Here is a 20647-nt window from a genome sequence, read left to right as displayed (position 1 = left end):
GACGTGTACTCAGGGATTCTCACTCTAGCAATCTGGACTACAATGAAAATAGAACAAAATAATGTAAGGTGATCTTGAATTCAGGTGATGATGCCAACGGCCTGCTGGGTGAGCAACCACACTCTCATGATGGGCCCGTGTGCAGAACAGTTAGCTCGTGGAACAGGTAAACAAGAAAAGTAAATAACCAAAAGGCAGGGAGTCGAACCCCAGCCATTTTGTTGCGAGGTGAACGAGCTCCTGCTAGACTGCCCCGGCCATAAAACAACCTGTGCGTATATCGCTCTTCACAGGAATGGAGGACTAGAGGGAATAAAAAACTAAACACCACACCGAGCTTTGGAAAATGCAGAACCAAGCACACCATGGGAAGGATGGCAGCCCCAATGCCCTGGGGAAAACCAAACTAAAACTTCCTAAACAAAACCAGAGAACAAGGAGTTGTAATGGCTAAGGGGAGCTTTGGAAGAGAGTCAGATTTGAGAAGGAAAACTGGAGAAGGGACAGAACATGTAAAAACACAAACACCCTCACAACAGAAGCGCTTACAGACCTCAATACTTAAAGTTACTAGCTAGGCACTTGGCTCAGAACTTTGGCAAAGACCCAGCACTGAGTGACTGGCTCACTGGGCTTATATAGACCTAGCCCAGCTGTTGGGCGTTAAGCCTGATTAGTGGTGTGCCTGACTCGAGACCTCCCACCACCAGCACCTATAAGACTGACACCTCTAAGTCAGGTACAAAAACTAATTACTCTAATCTCCTTATCATGGACTTATTAGCATATAGCTGATGGCTTATTGAAAGACACTCTGACCTGCTAGTTACATTAAAAACAGGAGCATTTCCAGCAATGGATAAAAAGTCTGGCTTGCATATTTACCCTTGTAAAAAACACAAACATGCAAAAAAAAAACCAGGGTTCCATTGGCTCAGGTCGTGCAACAATAGAACAAAATACAAGGGTCTTGTGTGGAGCATCCATTAGTTCTGTTGGAGTTAATGGGCTGCCCATCTCCTGCCCACAAAACCTTCCCTCAGTGTGTTACATGTGTCAGTGACTGTGGAATATGCTTTCACCATCCATTTGTGTTCATTTCCAATTTACATTTTAATCTTCTGGGTTGTGACATAATGTCTAAATTAAGCATGATAATCATGGGTCATGATATAATGACCTCTCTGGTTAATGATCTTTCTATTTGTGATTCTACTTACACCTGCAGTCAGTTCTGCCTTCTCTGTGAGTTGAATACCAAGATCAAGTGGGTACAGGGTCTAGCTTGCACCTACACCCCCCATGTCATGTAGGCAATACCTGCTCTTGCCTGAAAAGGAGGACAGTGTCAACATCATGGACTTTCTGCTGTCAGAGGAGTTCTGACACCGATTGTGCCCCCTTATAATACTCTAATCAATCCAGTTTGCAGCCAGATTGGAGGAGGTGGCATTTCACACAAGATTTTAGAAAGGTCAATGATCTTGTCATCCCTCGCTTGTACTGGACGTCTCTTCTATAATAAATATAATTACACACACACACACACACACACACACACACACACACACACACACACACCAACCATCATGGTTGATGTTTGTTCTGATTTCACTAGCATCCCTGTGCATGTAGACACAGCCCATTTTTGCACTTACATTTAGGAATAAAACAGTTGTCTTCCTGTGTGCTCACACTCTGTGGTTGCTGCTGCTGCTGCTCAGAAAATACTAGTCATCAGATCACCAAGGTGTTAAACACAGCAGCCACACAACATGACAGCTCAGAGGTGTAGTGGCTATGAAACATTTTGACATGAACTCGTAGTTTGACTGTTAAACACTCTTCTCTGCAGGGCTCTTCAGCCTTCATGCTGCATCAAACGCTGTCTCTCCTAAATTCAGCTTGGACACTGGAGGAACACAATGCTTTGCTCTTATTCATGCATGTTATTCATCTGTTCAAGGATAAGCCCCTCACTATGTACACACACACAGTCGACATGCATGTGGTGTCTCCCATGATTTCTGATGGATTTGGCCACAGAACTGGTTTAGGGCAGTAGAGGGAAAGATCATATCACATTCCACTCTCATTGCAGCCTGACTGCAAGCTTCCCAGTCATTTAGCAGTTATCAAAGTAACAGGATATGACACCCCAACCATAAGCAACAAAGCAGAGCCTTACTAGCTGATACAGCAGAAAAATACTCTTAGGATGATTGATCAATTTTCTAAATGGCCTGAGGTATTCCTGAGTGCAAAGGAAAATGTGAGAACAATAGTAAGAGTTATGGCAAGAGATATAATACATATGTATGGAATACTGCCTTCTAATAACAGTGATAAGGGCCCAGCATTCACATCAAGAGTCACTCAGCAGCTCTGCAAATATCTGTGCGTATATATCTATGATCGACTGGTTGTTTCACATCCTCTACTGGCCTCAGTCATGAAAATGTCTCCTTTCAAAGTTTTGATGGGAAGACCATTTCCCATGTTGTGGGTAAAGGGCCAACCAAGCCCCATGCTAGCTGGTAATTTACACACAATTATCTCTGATTGTACAGTAGCACTCCTTGAAATTCTCACCAGATGGCAAAGTGCTAATCGAATGTTTGCTTCCTAGGAGATTTGTTGAGGCTCACTACACACAATCCGCTACTGTTATTGTGATAATCCAAACAGCTGTACTAACTGATGCTCAGCCTCAGTTGATATTTGCTAGTAGATTAAAGAGGCCCCCAGTTATGGTGTACTATTGTCTCTATGTGTGTTTTGTTGTATGTCTGTATGCAGGTAATCCATGGTGAATCTTATTATGCTGATGTTCAGACTGAAGGGCCTCCTATGGTGCAAAGGAAACATCGTGTGTGCATTGTCCCTGGAAATAGCTGTAAATGTGACACAGCACCAGTACTGTGTGGCGTGCCTCTCCCTGTCCAGCAGATGGAAAAACACCCCAATGTACCTGTTGTTAAATGGGTCATATCCGCATATGGAATCACCCTTCTGCTAGAACTCCATCCCCCATTCTGCTGTTCCTGGGAAAGTCACACTGTCACCACACCATCAGTGTCATTTCACTTAACAACACGAGGATGTCAGAGTTGTTCGATGTAAACTACGGGCATTTGGACTGGCTCCTGTTTGGACTGGCTCCTGGCTCCTGTTAGATAGCTGTGTACTCAATACCTCATGTTTCTAATTAACTTGGCTTGTTATTACTACTAACAAAGGATGATTGGGCAGTGGTAGCTCAGTGGTTCAGGTACTTCATTTGTAAACAGAAGGTTGCTAGTTTAAGCCCCATCGCTGCCAAGTTGCCACGGCTGGGGCTTCTGAGTAAATCCCTTAACCCTCAAGTTGTACTCAGTCATAATTGTAAGTCACTTTGTATAAAAGTGTCAGCTAAATGTAACTGATTTAACCAATGGCAAAGGTGATTTCATATTTTTGTAAATAATCTGCATATCACTTCCAGGAGAAATGAATATTTGCCACATGTAAAAGGTTTGGTCAGACCAGGAAATTTCTCCAGATAAACTGGCCTTGACTGGAATTTTTTGCCTTTTTATTCTCTGTTGTTATTCTGCTACAGTAAAAGACAGCAAAGTAAGAATAAAATGCATCTGTTTTCTCTCTATGCATGCTTGCAAGTATAAGAAATAATGCTGAACTAAGTCCACATATTCTGCTACCATGTAACTTCTTCATTTGATGCCTGCTTTGCTTGCCAAAGACCACATTTGCCTTTGTTATTGTTCTTCCTCTTTTTTCCTTGTGCTTGCTCTTCTTGTCAAACACAGGTAGTCTATAAATTACACATGCTATCTAACTACAAACTGACTCTGTGTCTCACTGCTGCTCAGACGCTCTCTTCAGGTGCCTGAGGTTCACAATCTGGATGTAACCAGATTCCTCACTAAGAACTGACCCAACAAATACTTATCATATATATACTGTGCCAGTTAAAACACTCAGATGTAATTCCCCCCAAAAGGACGTGTTCTCAGAGACTCCCACTCTAGAACTAAATTATATTTTGACAGCGTCATGTTACGTCAGGACTGACCAACCAATCTGAATGGACTTACACACATAAACAGGGATGTTAGAGTATGACAGAAAGAGGAGTGTGCAGAGCTACTCGTTTGCAGCTTTTTAATAAAATATTCAAAAACTGAGAAAATGCCCTTAGATTTCATTATGATGCTTTTGAGGAAACTGCATCCATGTATTTAACTGCATTAAAATAAATGGACTAAATGAATGAATGAATGATGAGTGAATGAATGAATATAGTATTAAAATAATAGTGACTATTTTTTATTCACATGAGGTTCATTTAATTATTTAGATTAGCAGAAAAATAAGAAGGTTATTTTTCATCCTTGCAATAAAAATGCAAAGGACGCTTTTATTTTAACATTTTCTGAGTATTAATCATTAATGTAAAACACTGAAAAGCTTTTCTGCTGAAGGAAACTACATGTTAAATTTATTCTTCCCCTCTCTATTTCTCACTCTTTTGACTGCACTGGTGTCACGTATGGGCCCCCTTCTGGCATCCCTGTTTGCATGATTTCCCTGTCGTGTCTTTGTTTTCCTTTACTTCCTGGTTGTTCCGTTCCTTATTTTCGTTTTCTCCATGCCTGTCATTCCTTTTACCTGTTCCTCTTTCCCAGTGCTTGTTTTGGTTTAATATGTTCCGCTCTCTGGTCTGTATCTCCACCTGTAATGATGTTCGCCTGTGTCTGGTTAGTTTATAAGTCTTGGTTATTTAAGCCCTGGCTTTGTTTTGTCTTCCAGTTTGTCGGTTATTTTGGCATGTTCGGTTAAGTTTCTAGTTGTTGTCACTGTCACTGACCTTGTCATTGTTTTGCTGTTTGCTTAGTTCGTGTGTTAATTTGTCTCAGTGTTTTCCCGTGTCTCTGTTTGTTAGCCTCTCATGTTTTGTTTCCTTTGTTCATTAAAAGCCTCCTGCGTTGGCATTTTGCTTCTGGCCTAGTAAACGTTACTGCAGTAAACGTTACAATTGGGCCATAGCTGCAAGTTTGATATTTCTCAGGGATGATTCTCTTAGTGGTGTTTCCTCAAGGCCTATAAAAGGACACACAGGAAAAAATATCAGAATACAAGGATATTTGGAATAACAATGGACACACACACACATGCACGCTCATTCAAATGTCATAACAAAATGAAAATAAAATCACATTTTTGTGTTATCTAAAATTAATAATAATCTATTCCTGCAGATTCTGTATAGTTATGACAATGTAAAGTAGCCTAATACTAAGAAAGCTGTGTACTGTATATTTCCAGTATTCATTAAACCGCAAGGTTTTCTGAGAACTACAAATGTGGAACACAAAACTGATTGAAGAAACCCACATGTCCACACTGATGGTTCAGCAGAAAGATGCTCGTGGGTAGACTTTGTTTGAGTAGAAAAGTGTACTTATTACTTCAGTGATCCTATTGATAGATTAGGTGCAGCATTATTTATAATAATCTAATAAATTCAAAAATTCACTTTTTACATTCTGTGAAGCAGAGAATTAACATACAAAACAGAAACAGTGTGTGTGTGTGTGTGTGTGTGTGTGTGTGTGTGTGTGTGTGTGTGTGTGTGTGTGTGTGTGTGTGTGAGAGAGAGAGTTCATGATAGTTGACCTGGTGTATGACCTTGCTTCCAGTTTTCACTTTACTCTTGTCTTCTCTAATAGTTAGTCTGCAGTTGTACATTTGTATATATTCAACTTTTTCCTTTTGTTGAGTGGTCACTGGTAAGTAGGGAGTGACTGCCATTTTGTTTTGGGATGTGGTTTGATCGGTTTTCCACTTAGGGAGTAAATGTAGTTTTGTGTGTATTTTCTTTTGTGTAGGTTTAGTGAGTGGCTTTTTTTTTCTAGTGTGGATTTATTTGTTACTTTGGCCTGGGTCACTCCTGATGTTATATTAGTGTCAGACCGTCTCCTGTACACTACACTGGCTGTCATTGAACTACTTTGGTCTGTTGCAATCTGATTTCATTTCCACTACAGACTTGTTTAGACTTTTTTTTTTATTTGGGTCACACTTCCCATTATGGCCTGGAGCCTCGACGAGATCGTAACAAAGTGTAATTTAACATAATACATTTCACTTAATTTTACCTTCTTAAACTTTCCCGCTTCTTCACTAAAACTATTAAGAGGAACTACAATCCCACAGAGGCCGACTCCAACAACTATAGGCAATATGTTGAAGTGGCCTGGTGAGAAACACAGACACATATACAGTATAGCAATTATAGTTTGTAAATATGAATGAATGTGAGTAAATGAATGTCGACTGATGAATGAATGTCAACAATTAAAACATAACTGCCTGTGTGTGTCACCCTTTAAAGTGGCATGTGCTGAAGCTGATTTCAGTATCCTATGTTCATACTGAACCACACAGCAGAACCAGATCCTGGAGCTGTTGATGATGTAACTCTGTCCAGATCCTACAGGTGAGGTTCCTCCTTCTTTATATCTGGTGTAGTTCTGCACAGGTGGGGTGGCATTGTTGCAAGTCAGAGTCACTTCACTATTTCACAGATGTATAAAAAGACATTATTTGGAGGATCTAATACCCACAAAAGGAGAGAATGTGAAGAAATTAATATAGCATATTCTGCCTGAAAGGAGGAACAGGGAGACTATAGTTATGGTAAACATCAACCAGTGATACAAAACCATGTAGTTACAGCTGTGTAGTGTCTATATAAACGTTAATTAACTGACTTGTATTTGAACTTGCATTATCCACTGTTCTAAGAACCGATTTTGGAGATGGAGATGATGTATGGTTGTGCTACCATTACTGTTTTCACCTTAAATCAGGCATAAATAACACCATGTAAAGAACGAATTTGATAATAAAATGTCTCAAATTAAAGATATTCTATTGTGACATCATAAAACAAGAGCAAGGTGCAAGTGAGGAGCATAATTGTTTAATTCCCAAATGCAACCAAAGACAGAAAATACATTTTCAAAGTAACTTACTAAGCAGAGCCTTTAACTTGTGGGGTCTAAATAGGCTGGAGACAAATGAGGTCTAGGTCTAGGTGATTATTCAAGTAAACAGGTGATTTGGATTGGGGAAGTGAATGTGTGCAGTGATTGGTGGATGTGGTCTGTAAGGGCTGCCTGTGTACCAGCGAGGGTCTGACAAATATACATGTTGAAGATTTAGTGACTCTTTCGTGTTTCATTGCGTGTTTTACATTTTAACTGTGAAATTCATTTAGTAATAGTTTATATTATATAATCAAACAATGTAAAGCTTTCATTAAGCTGTCATATATTTTGGTGCCATGATGTTTAACAACAGCTATTAGCTAATAAGTCCATGATAAAGAGTTTAAAGGAATTATTTTTTGTCAGTCTTATAGGTGCTGGTAGTGTGGATCTAATCCCTACATGATGGAGTTTTTGTTGTTTTGTAACCTTATTTGTAAGGGTCGGTGCCAGGCCGAGGCTCCTTCCAACCACCAGTGGGAGGTCTCGAGTCAGGCACAACACTAATCAGGCTTAACGGCCAAGAGCTGGGCTAAGTCTATATAAGCCCAGTGAGCCAGTCACTCAGTGCTGGGTCTTTGCCAAAGTTCTGAGCCAAGTTCTGGGTATTGAGGTCTGTGAGCCCTTGTGTGACACCTCACTTCTGTGCTGCGAGGGTGTCTGTGTTTTTACATGTCTCCTGCCTTCTGCAGTTTTCCCCCTCAAATCTGTCTCTCTCCTAAGCCTCCCCTTAGCCATTACAGTTCCTGTTTTCTGGTTTTGTTTGGGAAGTTTTAGTTTGATTTTCCCCAGGGCATCGGGGCTGCCATCCTTGGTTCTCCCTTTTCCCACACTCGGCATAGTGTTTAGTTTTTCTTTCCCTCTAGTGTTGTTGTCCTCCATTCCTTTGAAGAGCAATATACGCGCAGATTGTTTTATGGCCACAACTGTCTAGCAGGAGCTCGTTCACATCGTAACAAAATGGCTGAGGTTCACTCCTCACCTTTTGGTTATTTACTTTTCTTGTTTACTTGTTCCACGATCTAACTGTTCTGCACAAGGGCCCACCATTAAAGTGTGGATGCTCACCCAGTAGGCTGTCGGTGTCATCATCTAGCTGACGTGGGTTGGAGCTCACTTTACATTATTTTGTTCTATTTTCATTGTAGTTCAGATTGCTAGAGTGAGAATCCCTGAGTACATGTACTGAACAAGATATAAACATCATGATGCTTTTGAGGAAACCACATTCAAATATTTTAACTGGATTAAAATTAATGGACTAGATAAAAATTGAATTAACAAATAACAAAACATTTAGATTTTAATTTAGATTTATTAATTAATTCGATTTTCAGAATAAGAACAAGGTTATTTTCCATCAGTACAAAAAAAAATTAAAAAATTAAAGACTGTAACATTTTTTGCAGTTGATTACATTTTTTATTGTTGATTAACTGAACACTCTTGTCTACATGTAATCATCCATCTCTCTTCCCCTCTATCTCTCACTCTTTTGACTGCATTGGGATACAGCTGCAAGTTTAATTTCTCAGTGATGATTCTCTTAGTAATGTTTCCTTAAGTCCTATAAAAGGAAACACAGGAAAGAATATCAGATCACAAGGACATTTGGAATAACAAAATACACACAGACACACACACACACACACACACACACACACACACACACACACATACACAAACACACAAGCACACACACACACAAACATCTTCATATTGCTTAACAAATTGAAAAAACACAACAAAACAATGCATGTTTTGGCATATCTAAATTTAATAATCTATTCCTGTGGATTCTATATAATTATGGTAATGTAAGAAAGCTGTGTATCGTAGTATTCCTCCAGTATTCAGTAAAAATGACAAGAGCTTTACACATCCCATCTCAAAAAAGATTCTAGAGTGCTATCAAGATTCTAGAGTTCTAACTGAGTTCTATAACTAGAGTTCTATAACTGTGATGTAACTGATATGATGAACTCACTGCAGTATTCTCATACACAGGAGAGCTGGATGTGGAAGTGTCACAGGTATGACAGGGGTTGAGGCCGGCGTTCTGTGAAGCACAGAGTTAATGATGTGCAGTTTAATGATAAACATTGAATAGCTTTATGGTTAAGGTTCCATTGGAGTTTTTCCACTAATGTTATTTTGTTGTTGACAGTCTGCATCTCAGATGGAGCTCTCACTCTGACATAAACAAATGCTAAAGATACAGAACTAAGACTGACGCTGTCATTAAAAGGCTCTGATTTGTCATTACATGAATTTTATGAACTCTTTAGCAGGGTTAAGACTCCTTATTGACAAATATATCTGGATTTCTGTGATAGCTCACCCCATAATCAGATTCATCTGTATTTCTCTTTTGCCTCTTGCCTCTGAGCTCAAAAAACCCCAAATGTCAGTGTTCGTCCAAACAGAAAACAGAGAATAGACATTAGTATTCATAATATTGCATTTATGATATTATTATTAGCATTTATCATATTTTCAAGATTTCCCATATTAATAAAGTGCTTTTGGAAAGGAACAGAAATGAGGTACTATAAAGTTATCATTTATACATGTAACTTATATTAACATCTTTCACTTTACCTTCTTAAACTTTCTCTCTTCATAAATAAAACTATTGAGAGAGGAAATACAATCCCAAAGAGGCTGACTCCAACAGCTATAGGCAAAATGTTGAAGTGACCTGCTGAGAGAAACAGACATGCACACTATTGTTCATACACATAATATAGTGTGAATAATCATAATGTGAATAGCAAATGCATAACTGTCTGTCTGTCTCACCCTTTAAAGTGGCATCTATGGAAGCTGATTTCAGCATCCCGTGTTCATTCTGAGCTACACAGTAATACCAGCCACTGCTATTAGAGCTGATGGTGATGTTGTATGTCTGTCCAGATCCTACAGATGAGGTTCCTCCTTCTTTAAACCAGGCGTAGTTCTGCACAGGTGGGTTGGCATCACTGCTGCAGGTCAGAGTCACTGAACTGTACCCCACTATTTCACTAGAGGGCCTGATGGACACCAAGACATTCTTTGGAGGATCTAACACCCACAAAATAAGAGAATGTGAAGAAATGAATATGACGTCTTCTGTCTGAAAGGAGGAGCAAGGAGACTACAGGCATGATCTGCATCAACCAGGCATATATCCAGGTTCATTAATGGACTTGTATCCTCTACTGTTCTAAGAGCTGATTCTGGAGATGTTGTATAGTTGTCCCACCATTACTAATGTCTTCACCTTAAATCAGGCAATAACACCATGTGGAGAATGCATTTTATAGTAATGAAATGTCTCATGTACTCAAAGTAAAGAATATATATATATATAATTCTAATAAGACTTTACTAATTCATTGTATTTTTTGCATTTTAACTGAGAAATGAACTGAAATTGGCAATGAAATGAACTTAGCAATAATCAGATAATCATATAATGAAACCAACATTGTAAACTCACATCTGACAGTGAGAGTTTGAGCAGGAGAGGGGAGATGTTCATATCCTCTTACAGCACACATATAACTGCCTGCATCCTCACTGCTGACTGGCCGCAGGTGGAGTGGGTTTGTATTGGACGATAAAGGACGTCCATTTTTGTACCAGATGAATGTTGGACTGTCAGTCAGACTGCAGGTGGTTGTACACGTCAGAATTGCTGCTTCTCTCTCTATTACTTCAAGAAAAGTGTTCACAAGGAGCTCTAAGACAATTAGATAATCCTCAAACCAAACAAATGGAAGTCCATCACAATTAGACAGCCTTTAAATCATCCAGAAAACTTCAAGCAATTAAGAAAATAATTCTGCTGTCATGAAACTGTCTTGAATTTGTTAAAAAATAAGAGAGAAACAAATTGCATAGTACAACTAATATATCAGAGTAACCCTTAATCAGTTTAACAAGTGTCAATAATCAGCTTAATTAAACTCAAACGCCTTTACATGAAGTGAGAATGTGCATCATAGTTAAAAATAGGCATTAATGAACTTCAAGACTCAAATTCCTCTGAGTAAAGGACACTATGCATCACAGTTAGAAAATAGGAAATTAAAGATTTAACCCACCTGTGACACTGATCTTAACAGGATCTCCCAGCCATTTTTGTTCGATTACATTTGTTTTAATTCTGAAGTAATAGTCATCCTCCTTCGTTACATTAATCAGTTTGAGGGAGAACTTTTGCTGTTTATCGACATAACACTGGACTGTGCCTGAGTCCTTAGTGGGTTTGCAATATACAGGTGTGTCCTGTTCTCTATCGAAAGGCTCTTTAACCCAAAATTCCTCTTTGACTTCCAGCCCTGCTGGGTATGCGTAACTGCCATTGATAAACACTGTGGACCCCTTTAAAACACATATTTTAGTTGGGTTGTACTTCACACTCCATTTTGTTCCAAAAACCCCTAAAACATATAATGCATGCAAGAGGTCATTAGAAGAGTCTGGGCAACCATAAGAGAGTGGGAGTTCTCTTACAGCTTCACTTCTCTCCTCTCTAACTCCAGCAGCTTCTGCAGAACTCTGAGCTGATTCTGAGTTAAACCACAAAGTGAGAAAAGCTTGTAGCAGGGTGGGGGAGGAGCTTGGGGAGAAGTGGACACTAGTGACTCTGAACAATTTAACGCTCAGTCACATAATATATGAGGTTGAATAAAGAGAAAAACAAACAAAAATATATCTGCACATTGTAGTTATAGTGGGGTTGTGAATTTTAATCTTACCACAGTGTGCTCTTAATCTAAGGCTGCCCTAAACTTGACAAAAACCACAAAGCACTCAGCAAGCTCTGTAGCAGTGGTGAGGGGGATGTGGGGGCTTTGGTAACCAATGTAAATTAACTTCATTAAATGGGAACACGGTGTCAGAAAATCTTTATACTAGATATCAGAATTTTCTGATATCAGAATTTGTGCAAGTTTCAACAGTTTTGGAAATTTTACAAAGAAAAATAACATTTTGATGAAGACTGCAGTCTTACCCAGAGACATGAACAGAGTGATGAGAGTGAGAGTTAGAAGAGGAGTTCTGAGTGACATCATTAAACAAACCTGCACAGACACACAACAGCACACAACACAGCTGAGTTCATCACATTTCTGCTTCTGTTTACACTGTTTCAAATATCAGTCAGACTGATCTGATGACACATCTGTATTACTGAGGAGGTTTGGCTCTTGTCATCTCATTTCAATTCAGTTTTATTCCTTGAGGGCTATTTATTCTGGATCGAATCACAAAAGGATTTAGAGGAATCCTTGTCCAGACTGTAAATGAAAAAGGTGAAAGCAGATGAGATAAGAATAAAAACACAAAATAATTCTACCAAGTTTAACAAAATAAAAACAACTTCAACTATTTTAACACCTCATCTCAGTATTACATACAAATGTATTTACACAGTTATAAATCAAGTACACATTGTATTAATAACAGTTTTGTTATGTCCTAAGCAGTGTAGAAGACTGAAGTGGCTAATATGTATGTAGTGAGAGCTTGTTGTCTGTTCTAGGAGGTCTATTCTGATCCCACCTAAAAGATGAAGAATGTTGACACCCAGCCAGCCAAACACACAAACGCACACACACACACACACACACGCACACGCACACACACACGCACACACACACACACACACACACACACACACTCTTTGTCACCCAGCCAATCAGACACCTCCAGTCCGTCACTCACCTGTTCTTCAACCAATCGTAGCACCCAATCACGTTTCCAATCACCCACTTACTGATCATCACACATATTACATATATTGTTTCACTCTCTTTATTTAAGCCCCTTATGCGCTAACGCTCCCTAGCAAGCCCAAACTGGCATACTCAAATAAATGATTGATAACATCGAATATTCTTAAAGTACAGTACATTGATCAACATAACATTTCTTAGGACTAATACAAGTACCTGCTTACCGATTTGCAGCCGTCTACATGCATCAGATCGCCACAAATCCCACGCTCGGGTAAATTTCCACAATGTGGCCTTTTAAAACATTCTTCCGCTTTAAGATAAGTTCTTTTGTCATAGAAAGTTAAATTACCATCAAAACAACTGTGTGAGATGTTTAGATGGTTAAATGGTATACAGAGTGTTAGTAAAGTTCTTTAATTCCGTGCTCACTTCTTTGCGTAAAAACACGCGTTCAGTTCCTTCGTAAGCAACCCCAAACTACGCAGCCTTTGTTTAACTCTAACTGCACGTTACTGACGTAAAAGTATTAATGAATAGAGCATTAGACCCCCCGCCCCCCTTTCCATTTTATATTGATTTCTATTGGCCATTGCAGCGCCATTGTTTTGGAGTGACAGCAATTCTCACCAAATGTTTCCAGGGCAAGCGGTGTGATTGGCAGTTGTTTTATCAAATAGAGGACGCTTAGACGAAAACGTAGACCCCTCGCTTGCCTTATTTAGTCATCCGTTTAATGTTTAAAGGTCTGCGCACTGTGTACTGTCAGTGCTTCAGTGTTGTTAGCAGATAGCATAGCGCATGGGTTTGAAGCTGTTTGGCGAAACTCGTACAACCATAAGAATGATTTGATCGCCAATAGTTTTGGACATCATGGAAACGAAGATGCTTATTTTAGCTGAAGTTTATGTGGAGTTGTTTGCGTGCTGCTAGCATGAACTAGCTTCGATGTTTTCATAGCAAATCACTGGATGTTACCATTCACTGCTTGAAAAAATCGTAATCCTGCTACAAATTGTAAGTATAAATGAGAAAGTATACCATTGCTTTACAGTATTACAGCATTTACAGTATTAGCAATGATGCCAACAATGATGCTATGTAGCTCATATTGCTGTGGAACTTACTAAAGTAACTTACTGTGATGTTTTAGCAAAAAAGAAACATGCAGACTTGATGTATAGTGATTGATGACTTTGTGTGCATTTAGAGAGGTTTTGGGACACTAAGGAGAAGTCTAGGACACTTACTGTAAAACATTATGTAGCTATTTAGTCATTTCATGTATGTGCTCAACTTCAGTTTATTACGCAAGACCCTGGTGAATCAGGAAATGTAGAGTGAGTGAAACTGAATCTCCAGCATCAATAGACACATTATACACCAAAAAAATCAATGGCGTTTTATGTTTTTTTAACATGTTCTTCTGTATTAGATGAGCTCAAATGTAACTAAATGATGGACAAATAAGCTTAGATGTGAATGGATGTCTTCTCCCAATTGTCTACTTCAATTTGAATTCTGAATGATCATTGTGCTATGTGTACAATTTCAGATGCATAGTGTTAAAATTAACAAGTACAAATCGTTCAAAAATGAGCTTTAAAATGCGTGTGCCCACAGGCATCTCCAATGTTTCACACTGACTATTCTCTATTCTAATTAAAAATCTAGCAAGTCACAAGGACTACTTAATCCTTTTTCCCTTTTGAAATCTTTTTGCTTTATGTAACATGTTCCCCTCAGTTAACTCCTGTTTTGTCTATTAGTTACCTTTCACTCATGCCTCACTATTTTGCTCAAAAGTTCACAAAGGGTTTGGAAAATAATGTTGGATCATACAAGCACTATGTGTTGAATTCCAGTAGAACTCTTCATTCCTAATATAAATTCTAAATCTCAAAACCTAAAGGTGATGAAACACCTTGATAGTAAATAGCTAAACCACACTCAGTGTAATAGAATTATTACAGATTATTTTCCATGAAGTGTTGCAGCACTATAATGGAGGAGTTGGCTTGACCCAGGACTCTAAGCACCAGAGGTCATATCACTGTAGGACAATCTGACTAGACAAGGAACTTGAAAGAGAAGGAAGAGAAAACTCTATAGTCTACCAAACCACTCACCAAAATCTTCTTCATTATCACCCAAGAGCTAACAAACAAAGACTGTACACCAGACAGAAGGCTCAACACCACTGTTCAGGATGTGACACGAAATATCCATGATTACATCCTAACACTGGCCCCGATTGATGGGCTGATGAGGGCATGTCCCAGTCAGAAGGGGGACATAGTTACCGTGAAAACAGTGGCGCTGTCATGGCAGGATTACCTACATGGAATTCAACACTGACAGGTAGCAGAAGTGGCTGACAAGACAATCTGACCAATGTCTGGAAAAGGTAGGACTGAAGGACAGTACTGTGTCACTGATCATGGTAGTAAAAATACAAGAACTAAGCACTAGGTTAATTGTAACAGGTGGCATTACACCACACAAGATGCAGACTGTACAAAGGAGCCACTGAAAGTAACACTAATACAAGATTCCTGCAGGGAAAGCAAATATTAAGAGACCTGACCAAGTGGCAGAGACCATGTATAGAAACATATGCAAGACATATAATCTGAACAACTTCAAATCTGTGTGTGTTAACAAAAAGGTTGTCCCAGTGGTGATTGGGGCTCTTGTGGAAGAGACACCAATGCTGGGGGGTGTGGCACCAACAGGAATAAAACCATCAATCTCATTTCAGAAGCGTTCAAGGCTAGAATCAGTGAAAATACTCTGTCAGAGGCCTCTCTCTCTCGCTTTCTCTATCTATCTATCTATCTATCTATCTATCTATCTATCTATCTATCTATCTATCTATCTATCTATCTATCTATCTATCTATCTATCTATCTATCTATCTATCTATCTATATAATATATAATGTGTGTGTGTGTGTGTGTGTGTGTGTGTGTGTGTGTGTGTGTGTGTGTGTGTAAATATATAGTAGCTGGAGTAAGAGTGGCTGGTGTTTCAAAGCATAGTCTGGCTAACACAGGGTGTTCATCATTGGTTGAGTGTTCTGTACAGAGGGAGCAGTGATTTTCCACACCAATTTCTTGTTAGCCCTTTGTAAGTCTTTCTTTGTCATCACATTATTTTCTTGTTCCTGGTTTCTTTTTCTTTGTTCCTAATGTAAATTTTTCATTACTAATTCACAGATGGGTCTGACTGCTGGTTCCCTGAAATTGGATTATCATAATAACTCCTGGACTGTCCTAATTAAGACTCCTCTCTGTCACTCACTCACACACTCTTCTCACATTCATTTTTCCCTCACACAGTCTTGACACATTTTTTGCTTGTGTTTTCATTCCTTTCACTCACACACTCTCTCCATCAGGAACACAAACACACCACACAAACATAACACCAGTGAAATCCAAAACCAACTCTAAGTCCTTTACAACTATATGTGGATGAGAGTTCATGAAGAGTGGTAATGTTTTCTTGACTTTTCACTATGTACTAAAAGACTACAGGAAAATTTAACAAACAAATGTCAGTTAATAAAGAGCTCTTCTTACCTCACTGTACCAAGTCTCATCAGCACTGTGGGAACAGAGGAAAATAAACTTAGAAGAAACAGCTTTGAGGTTTTAAACTTGTGAACTGTCTGTGGTGTATTTAATGATGTTAATTTTAGTGTATTAAAATTCTCTTCCTGTTTTACTGCACTGTTCTCTCCTTTTTCAACAAATGCGCGCACACACACACGACATGTCATGAAACAGTACAGTGTTATTGCTGTAGTTCAGGCCACTGAGACCCTCAATCTTCACATGCAGCAAGTGGAGATCTGGAGATCATCCCATCTACTAAAACTCTTTCCACACTCTTCTTTTCCGAGACTTTCTGCGATTGTCTGTGAGGTGTGTTGGTGTGGACAGTAACAGCGGACGTTTGTGGAGTATTGAAGCTTTTTTAGGTGCCAGATTCTCCTATTTAATTTCTCCTGATTTCAGCAATCTGACATAGTCCTCATGATGGCATCTCCTGATGTGTTTGTGGAGTTAAATTTGAACTGTATGGGAAAGTGGACACACACAGCAGAAGACTTGCAAATGGATATCATTCATTCCTAGAGAGAAAAAAGGCATTATAATTTCGGTGTGAGATGCAACATAATTATGGTAAACAACTGTCGGGTGGCTGTTGTGGTGGAACTTTGAATAAAGAGCAAGTCAGACGTGATTAAAAGAGTAATTTAATAAAGAAAATAAGACATACAAAAACACAGCTGTGTGAGAGCAAATGCTCTAAAGCGAAAGCTCTAAAGGGGTAGACTGATTCTGTTCCTTAAATCTAAACTTCAATTCCCGGAAGGGATGTCCTGTCATCCTGTTTACCCGTTTCCTGCTCCTTATCGCGCTAAACACTTTTGCACATACCAGGATGCTCTGTTCCACCAGGACAGACACAGTTTGCTAGTTCCTCTTTATCAGCATTAGTCGCACGACACATGCAAGATCACGAAGCAACTGATTCAGCAGTCATTTTGTTTACACAATATACAAAGACAGAATGTGCAGACTAAACAATTCATATAGGATTACATAGAGAAAGGATTAACATGATTATATATGATTCACATGATAATACATGATCGAATAATAATTTCCATCACACTGTACATCATGTAAACAATATTAATACTTAAAGCAAAATATCATCACAAAATAAATACTTAAACAAAATTTGACTTATATTGTAATTCAGTATATTTTCAATGCACCTAATCTGGGAGACCCATGAACTACACAGCTTTTCTGGATCAAAAACCGCAAACTTTCATCGAGCGTTTGTTATTTTAACAAGGAGGAATGTTGAGCTAAATCAGGTGTGTCATTGTAGGGCAAACACTGACCTGGTACGTTTTAGTTTAAAAACTCAAGTAAGATTCAAGATTAACTCAGTGAAATTAAAAAAGGTGTTTGGACTTAACCTTGTGCAGAGCACTTTTTGAGCCTTATGTAGCCAAACATGACGCCGACATCTTTGGCGTACTCATCTCCGTACCACATCAGGAGCTCCTGTCCTGCTTTGATGGGTAGACAGCCATGGTAGAGAACCCCCCATGATACTAGAAGGTCAACAAATTCTGCTCTTCATCATTACGAGCACAGTTTATATACCTAAAAACAGAGACAGACAGGCACACACACACACACACACACACACACACACACACACAGAGGGAGAGAGAGAGAGGATGAATAACTGGCAGTTTTTTAATCAAATAATAGACTATAAAATTCATTATTCATCACATATGGCCAACAACCCACGAGCTGCAGATTCAGTGCTGCATTCTCCACCTCATCCAATTAGAGTGAGTCGCTCTCTTAGCATCTATGTACTTAATACACTGATTGCAAAAACAAAATTACATTTAAAGGGGCTATATATGAAATCATACTGTGTTCAGTGTGAATACTGTTCTACAGTAGGACTCAACATTTAAAGCAAACTAGGTCTGTTGCCCCAGAGAACAGTACTGAAATACAGTTAATAAAATGTGTTTGTAAAAATATAATAGAGCACTTGTGGCACTTGAAGGAAGCTGAGAAACAGGAGCTTTGTTGACAAATGATATGTATTGCATGGGACCAAAGAACTGAAAATAAACAATAAAAATGCTCATTTTTGTTTCTGTAAAATATATTGATTTTGATGTATGATATTTTTCAAATGAGCTTCTGAATGACTTGAATGTTCCAACTGGAACAGTTTGACATTTTTTAAACTCTCCCAAGCCAGCATCAGGAATACTGGTCTTCTGAATCTTCAGACCGGATGGAAGTGTTTGTCTGGTTTGATCTTTGACCCCCAGAGAAACAGGGGTATCTGGGATAATGAGAGGGGAATGTAAACCTCACACTGCACTCATCAGTGTCTGGAAGGACAGGAGACAAGAAAGGAAAGAAATGATAACCAGTATGATACTGAGTGTGAGTGCCTGGATGGTGGTAGCTCAATGGTTAATGTACTTGACTAATAATCAGACGTTTGCCAGTTCAATCTTGTACTGTTAGGCCCCTGAGCAAGACCCTCAGTTGTATTGTCATAATTGTATGTTGTTTTGGATAAAAGCATCAGCTAAATGCTTACCGATTTTCAGTCATCTACGTGCAACCGTTCAACAGAAATCCCACGCTGAGTACGCGGTGTTGTGGGGGGTTTGGTAAATTTCCACAACAGCATTTGTCCTTTTTTAAATGGCCTTTTAAAACATGCTTCTGGTATAAGATCATTTCAAATTGTGTCTTAGAAAATACAATTAGCATCCGCATGACATGTCTAAACAGCAATGAATCTCTTCTTAAGCAATTCATTAATTATCCCGCTAGAGGGTGATAGAGTGTTTTCTTGAACGGGAATATTTCATTGCCATGGCCCTGACTACGCATGCTGCCCAACTGCATCCTGCTCATATTAAGTCTTAAAACCGGACCAGTCAGATGAAGAGTAGGGATAACGGTAGATTTATTTTAATTTTTTAAGTGAAAAATAATTTGTATTTATTTGCGATTGTCAAGTGTGTTATACTGCTTATCTACCAGTATGGCTCAATGCTCAGTGTAACTAGACGAACAGAAGGGGGCGCTGATTCCAAAAACCTAAAATCATGCATTAAATCTTGAAAACTAAGTTCAGTCTTCACAGTGTAAAATGTTGAAATAAAATCGAATATAAAAAAAAAATGTTGTAGTGGTCAGAGCTAAGTTATGTGTACAGTTATGTCTGTAGAGGTTAATTCTCTTTCATCGCCTTCTTGCTGATGTGGTAAATACATATTTCTAAAGATATTTGTCTTTAGTTTAAAGTAAGTTTTAGCCAGAAAGGGCATGCATACCCTCTCAACGGCGGGATCTTGCAGATAAATGTGTTAACCACATCTAGCTTTTCACTTCTGTGCTGCGTCTGTTCTCATCATTTGATATTTGAACATGGTGATCAGTCTCATTATAGAACAGTAAGACTCTTTCTTTAGTTCAGATACGTTTTAATGCAGCATGATTAGAGATTAACAGAATAGAAATGAATAGAACAGAGATTAACAGAAGAGAGATTAAAAGAATAGAGATTTACAGGTGATTTCTTAGAATTTGATTATGCCTAATCATGAACTAATTTGGAGTATAAAATTACCATTGACAATTTTATGTATTCTAGTCTCAGGCATAAACTTCATCTAGGCCCATACAGTGGTGTTCTTTACTTCTCAATGGTGAACTGCTGTTTATTTAAACATTTTCATCTTTAAAATGGGATGGTGAAAGTGTTTTTTGTTTTTTTTTGTTAAAATACATGGCTGTACCTTGTTACTTCATCCTTGTTTTATGTAAAAGTGCACGTAGACCAAGGTCAATTCCAGTATTCCAGTGCTATTGTAAGGAAAAATTCCATATTTTCCTTAACTTGTCCTGCTGATCTCACCGTCTGCCTCGCCTGGTCTGGTTGTCCTTCCTCATGGCCCTGGGGCATGTTTCTCAGAATGAGTGACACTGGACGAGTAAAAGCAAATAAATGAATCTGTTAAACCTTTATAGCTGGATTTGGTGTGATCAGAAAATAATAAAGGACAAATAATTTGTGAATGTTACAACAGAATTACAAATAATATCATTCACAGTCTACTATGCATTGTCTACCTTTATTCTACTACAAAGCAAAGGCTTCCAAACCACTGGTTAATTACTGATCACATGACTTCCTCTGTTCACACATAAGTATGATGACTTTAAAATTAGACCAGCTCATGTCACACATGTCAGCAGCTGCCAAACACTTTGCAAAGTCTGCGTG

The 20647-nt window shown here is 38.7% G+C and overlaps 1 protein-coding gene and 1 long non-coding RNA gene across 2 annotated transcripts in view; both read left to right on the top strand.

Moving 5' to 3' along the window:
- The window catches only part of LOC113568983 (B-cell receptor CD22-like), a gene marked incomplete at its 5' end in the record, with an annotated part of 140556 nt that overhangs the window by 9362 nt on the left and 110547 nt on the right, over positions 1-20647 (top strand). The window contains one exon of the mRNA XM_035534544.1: positions 11853-11867. Coding sequence (XP_035390437.1) covers positions 11853-11867 — 15 coding nt within the window. The remainder of the gene's footprint in view (positions 1-11852; positions 11868-20647) is intronic.
- LOC118242630 lies at positions 13527-16510 on the top strand. The gene is made up of 2 exons (XR_004776958.1): positions 13527-13798; positions 16000-16510. It is a non-coding gene; the product is annotated as an uncharacterized LOC118242630 (long non-coding RNA).

The sequence above is a fragment of the Electrophorus electricus genome, chromosome 16 (assembly GCF_013358815.1).
Source record: "Electrophorus electricus isolate fEleEle1 chromosome 16, fEleEle1.pri, whole genome shotgun sequence".
NCBI classification, from domain to species: Eukaryota; Metazoa; Chordata; class Actinopteri; order Gymnotiformes; family Gymnotidae; genus Electrophorus; species Electrophorus electricus.
The sequence above is the reverse complement of the archived record's forward strand: the minus strand, read 5'-3'. Positions and strand labels throughout refer to the sequence as shown.